Genomic DNA, 5,648 nt, shown 5'->3' with positions numbered 1-5,648 from the left:
CAATGTCCAACTAAGTGCTCTTTTCTGAATACTCTTTCATCGTTTAATCAGTGAGGAGGATGAGAACAAAATAATAAAGCCCCACATACAGAGACAGACATATAAAGGAGGGGTGGGGTGGGGGGGGGGGGGGGGGGGGGAGAGAGAGAGAGAGAGAGAGAGAGAGAGAGAGAGAGAGAGAGAGATGGTGGGGAGACACAGAGGTAGAAAAACGTTCGTTCATTATTGTGCACAGAATGAGATCATCCATTCTTAAGTATAATCTTGAAGAATATTCGACAAGTCCTATTATTCATTGTCAGAGCTATTTATTAGCAGCTAGTGATAGCTGAATGAGACGAAAAATTGAGGGCAAAAATGAAGTGCCTCTGTGATGTTATAGGTAGGGATCATCAATAATAGAGGTCGAGGTCGAAGGAAAGCATCCATGAGGCAGGGGCTGCATGGTCGATGGTGACGAGGTGATTAGAGGCCAAGCCTCGGGCGCCCAAGAAATCGCATGTGCCACCCACCACCATGAGGTAGCCCACGGGGTCGGCCTCGCGAATCTGGCCCAAGATGGATATGGTGCCCTTGTAGTTACCCTCGGTGATGTTGGTCGTGAAGATGTGGAAGAGCGTGTAGCCCACTTTGATGTCCATCTGCCACATGCACTAAGCCACGCCGATCTCCTGCTGCGAGCTGTTGGTGGGGCCCTCTGTGATGGGGTCTTCGAAGGTGGAGGTGGTGCCAAAGGAGTAGGGATTGGGCCACGTCACGTTGGGAGACAGGCCATAGACAGAGTTGAAGTAGTCCTTGTTGTCCACGGCAGGGTTGTAGACGGTGTTGTGAAGGTAGAAGGTGAAGGCGATGGGCCCGCTCAGAGTGGCGGCCCTCTACCTGCTGCAGGCATGATATGCATCATTGGTATAAGCTGAAGGAGCGGGGGCACGCGCTGCTGCACAGCTAATTGGCAATAGCACCACCATGATGCCAATGAGAGCAACAGCTACCTGCATAGAGCCAGCCATCGGTATATAAGCTAGTCAGGGACTTGAATATTTAAATAGGCAATTCACTTGCAGGCCGAGTGCAAGCGATGATCTGGTCTGGCCTGTGCAGAGTCGATCGAGTTATAAGTTGACTGATTTGTATGGTGGCATGACAGTTGCCAAGGAACCGGCTTAGCTTTACGTGGAAGCCTAGGATTGCACTGTTGCAGGATTAGGTGTAACAAGACACCTAGAGCCGGGTCGTACCGTAAGTACATAGAATTGAGAATTCAATTCTATCATTTGAAAAACAGAATTCAATCATTTCTTTGAAATGCAATTATGCAAGCCTCAAGCGGACCGCCGTGGGAAGAACACACACACACAATGAATTATGATCTCGCTTGTTGCGCACATTGACTTTCTTGCACTCCCCACAAGGGAGCCAAACACTCACAATTTAACGAGCATAACCTCATCTCCAACAGTTCTCCCTTGAAAAGACACAATTTGTTTTTTTTGGTTCACGAAAATGAGCTTTGTGCGGATTACGAATGCCCACACTTTGAGCAAATGGCAAAAACGTTTTCAAGACTTCTAGACATTTCAAATGCAAGAGCCCAAGTGGGAATGCAAGAACTCAAGGCTCTAGCCTAAATTTTCAAGATGGAGACCTCCCCTTGATCATATATTCACAATATCATTCAAAGCTCCAAAAAACGTCTAAAACCGCCAGCATTGTCGTGGATTTACAAAGGAAACTAGAAAGAGGATAAATTGCGTGAAGGGCAATAACGGGAGCAATGCGCGGTAATTAGACGCTGATATATATCTGCATCTATTATCGCGTAAATTATCGCAATATTACTGTTCTTATTGCTGCTACATGACTTTTCAAAAATAAAGATGTTCATTGGGGCCGCTCAATTTTGGATAGCCTGAATGAGCATGTTTATTTTGGACCTGTATAAAATATGTCAAATATCAAATGCACTTTGAGAAGTGTAAAAACAAGTGATAAACTCACAAGGCATGCCCATACATTCAAGGGTAACTTTGATGAAATATATCTAAACACTATTCGGAAAATCTACATGTTCATTTTAATTGTATAATACGAAGAAATTACAGGTTTGCTTACATTAAGATTTTAGCAGAAGTTTGTATCAAGTGATACCCATGGAAAGCCATGAAACTTTGTTATCCTTGTAGTTCATTGTGTTAAATCGTGTACACTAAATTTGCGCTAGATCCTTACAACAACAAAAAACGTCTAAAATCATCAGCATTGCCGTGGATTTACAAAGGAAACTAGAAAGAGGATAAATTGCCGAATTAAGGTAATAACAACAACAATATGCGTGGTAATAGACGTTGATATATATTCGCATCTATTATTGCGTTGTCAGGCATTTTTTGGGTAAGCGTGAAGTCACTAATCCATGCTAAAAAGCTTGCTCACCAGCCTCGAGTACATAGATGTACATAATGCTTTGAGTTTTCAAAGTTCTCTTCTAAAAATTATGTGTAAAGTCTTGGTTTTGTTTAGTCATTTGCAAGAGTTTTGGTTGGTTGAACTCTTGAAAGGTGGTTTTCAATGACTACTCTCAATCATACTTGATAGCCGGTGAATCGGACTCATACATCATAAGTTACATGCATTGGAAGTGGGCGGTTTCTTACTTAGAAAGTGGGTGCTAATACATGCGAAGAAATTCAAGTGGGATTATTTGATGGATTTAATTATAAAAGATGCGGCCAAGGATTTCTGGAAATAGCCGAAGTGATAAGCTTTGAGCCCGGGCTTTACAGCATCGCATTCGGTGCTCGGAGTCACCCGCCAAGCCTCCACCAAGATTTCTCGATGTGGAGGGCAAAATAGAAAATTCATTGGCTTAAATGGGGAGGTGGGAGGATGGTGCCAAGTGGAAATTGAGTAATCCCATGTGGGGGGGAGCATATGGAAGAGGGTATAAGGGGGGGAGTGGGTACCCCCTAAGGGTGTGTCAAAGGAGCTAATGGAGCTTCCTTGACTTGCTTGTGAGGGCTCGTGGGTGTTGGGGGAGCCATTTTCAATCCACATCCGCTGACTAGGCACCTACACACCTTTTTGGTCTACTGGACATCCGCTTTCCCCACTTGCATTGGTCAAAAAGTGGCCAACATCTCATTTTTCACCCAAAAAAGGCCTAAAATGGACCAATTAAAAGGTGCCCAAAGGGGGAAATGATGTAGGCTAATAAGAGAGAGAAAATCCTATGGGATAAGAGCCAAGAAAATCCCCTTTTAATAGCTGCAACTCCCTGCACACCCTTTTTCCAACCAGAGACTAGCTTTTTTGGAGCTTTTGAGAATACCCCAACTTCGAAAGCTTGTAACTCTCTCATCTGGTGTCGAAATCAAGCATATGGATACTCTACGGAGGTCTACATGACACAAGATTCATCTTTATGGTCTTTATTTTCATCAATTTTAATCAGGGTTTGGATTAGGGATGTTTTTCACCCAACTCTACAGGTGTTCGACATAGTTGTTTTCCGCAGCTTTGTGGTGTTTCTTTCCGATGGTGTCGTATGTGCAAGGCTATAGGGGTTCTCGTTTTCCTTATTATTTGCAGGCGAACATTTTTTTGGTTCCCCCAAGGAGGATCAAGTACTCCTATGCTCCATTTCTTATGAAATATGTCTATTCTGCAGGTAGTGAATGTAAAAGGGATGTGGGTCCTTATGGACAACCGCCTATGTATGTGAAAATTGTGAACATCACTTGAGGCGATTGTATAATTGGATTGAAGCCTTTGGAGGGTCATAGGTTTTGTGAAGCCAAGCACTGGGGGCCGGGTTACCCAGTGTGAGGTGGATTAGGTACTGGAGCGATCCATCGACATCCCTTGAGTTTTCGATGTCACATGTAAGTGTTTTTGTGGAAATCAAACATGGCAGACGATTTCCCATAGTTTCATGGATTGCCTAATGAAAATGCACAGAAGTTTATTGAAAAGTTGGAAGTCAATTGCTTACTGCACAATATACTAGACCAAGCTATATTGTTGCGGTTGCTGTAATATAGTTTACAGGATGAGGCAAAAGTTTGGTTACACAATTTTGAGGAGTTGATGCAGGCACAAAACCCAAGGGTGGTTTTGGACTACAATTGTGTGAAGCAAGCTTTCCTGGTACAATACCGATCCATCGAAGTACCAAATGAAGTTTGGCATGAAATTATGGGATACACTCAAAGGGCTAATCAAAGCGTTGATGATTTTGTCATGCAGTTCACCAGTTTATGGGATAAATGAGCTCGGGCTTTGGGAAACGAGATCCCTCCATCCATGTTAAAGAAGGACCGTTTTGTGGCAAATCTAAAAGAAATCTTGAAGTTCAAAGTTGAGCTGAAAAGGCATGCCACCTTCGAGGAGGCAGTCGCCATTGCCAGAGAGAAAGAATGGAAAGCTCAAAGGCTTAATGAATACTAGAAAGCGGTCCCTGAGCAAAATAATGGTAGCCAAAAAGAGGAGAATCAGGCAGAAGCTGGAGGCCAACCTGCTCAAAGGGCTGCTACTACTGAAAAGTTACGACAAAATATACAAGACATGATGACCATGATGCAAAAATTATGACTTAGTGTTCTTGGTGGTGGAGGTGGTCGTGGTCATGGACGTGGTAGAGGGATGGCTCAGGCATGTGAAGATCATCCTAATGCTAACCAGGGTCATGGGCAAGGTGGTTTTGATCCGCAGAGGAGGTTCATTCCTACTTGTTATAATTGTGGTGAGCTTGGTCACATCAGCACTTATTGTCCAAAGCTAGCAAGAATGGGAGGGGATATGTTTCCATTTCCTCGGAAAATTCCTAACACAGCTAATGATTATGCATTGGATATACGGCGAGATCAAAGTACTCGACAGGAAAATCAAGCCTCAACCTTTGTTGATCATGTGGGTATAGTGCGGGTAGAAAAGAAAGACGCATATGTGTTGCCAGTAGGAAAAAGAGAGAGGGAAGGCTATGCAGCACCAGAGCCTAGTAGAGAGAAAGGAAATGAGAAGGCAGGTGAAGATGCGAAATCCAAGAGAAAGAGAAAGCCTCGTAGACAATTTGAAGTGGCATATTTGCCTTTGGGAGAAGGCCAAACAGCTTACAGTTAAGAGAAGATTTGATTGGGAGGAAAGTAGATTGTACTTTTGGATAGTTGATGAATATGGTGCCCAACATAAAAGGCAGTGGAAGTCATTAGTGAATCCAAAAAAACAGCCGAAGCATGGACACGTTAGAGTGTTGTCCGTGGGAGAGTTACTCGACATCTGTCCTGTGGTGAAAGGTGTGGGCATGGGAGAAGCCTACATTGATGGAGGTACTCAAGTTAGTGTGATCACACAGTCATGTGTCAAGAGACTATGTCTCATTACATGCGAAAGCTCTGGATTTCGGATTCGTCTAGCAAACCATGCCAAGGTGAAATGTTTGGGGATTATCAAGAATTTGAAAGTTGAAGTCTTTAACGTTGTCAGCAGTTTTTTGGAGCAAGGGATTGCGCATATGTACATACACATGCATGGTGCATCGAATAAAGGATTGCCCAATTTCCATAGCCAGGTGGTTACGTGGGGCCCACATGTGTACAGGTAGGACAGCATGTACATAGTGCATCGATTTTCACTATCACCAGTACCAGTAT

The 5,648-nt window shown here is 43.6% G+C and overlaps 1 protein-coding gene across 1 annotated transcript; it reads left to right on the top strand.

The window, feature by feature from the left end:
* The first annotated feature begins 251 nt into the window (after nt 1–251).
* LOC147431676 (uncharacterized) lies at nt 252–1,058 on the top strand. Its single transcript, XM_086494620.1, has one exon. It carries the CDS (start codon nt 444–446, stop codon nt 915–917), a length of 474 nt encoding a protein of 157 aa, XP_086350746.1. The 5' UTR covers nt 252–443; the 3' UTR covers nt 918–1,058.
* The last annotated feature ends 4,590 nt before the right edge of the window (nt 1,059–5,648 follow it).

Source organism: Adiantum capillus-veneris, chromosome 21, assembly GCF_014529385.1.
Source record: "Adiantum capillus-veneris isolate H3 chromosome 21, ASM1452938v2, whole genome shotgun sequence".
Classification (NCBI taxonomy): domain Eukaryota; kingdom Viridiplantae; phylum Streptophyta; class Polypodiopsida; order Polypodiales; family Pteridaceae; genus Adiantum; species Adiantum capillus-veneris.
This window is presented reverse-complemented; position numbering and strand designations above follow the sequence as displayed.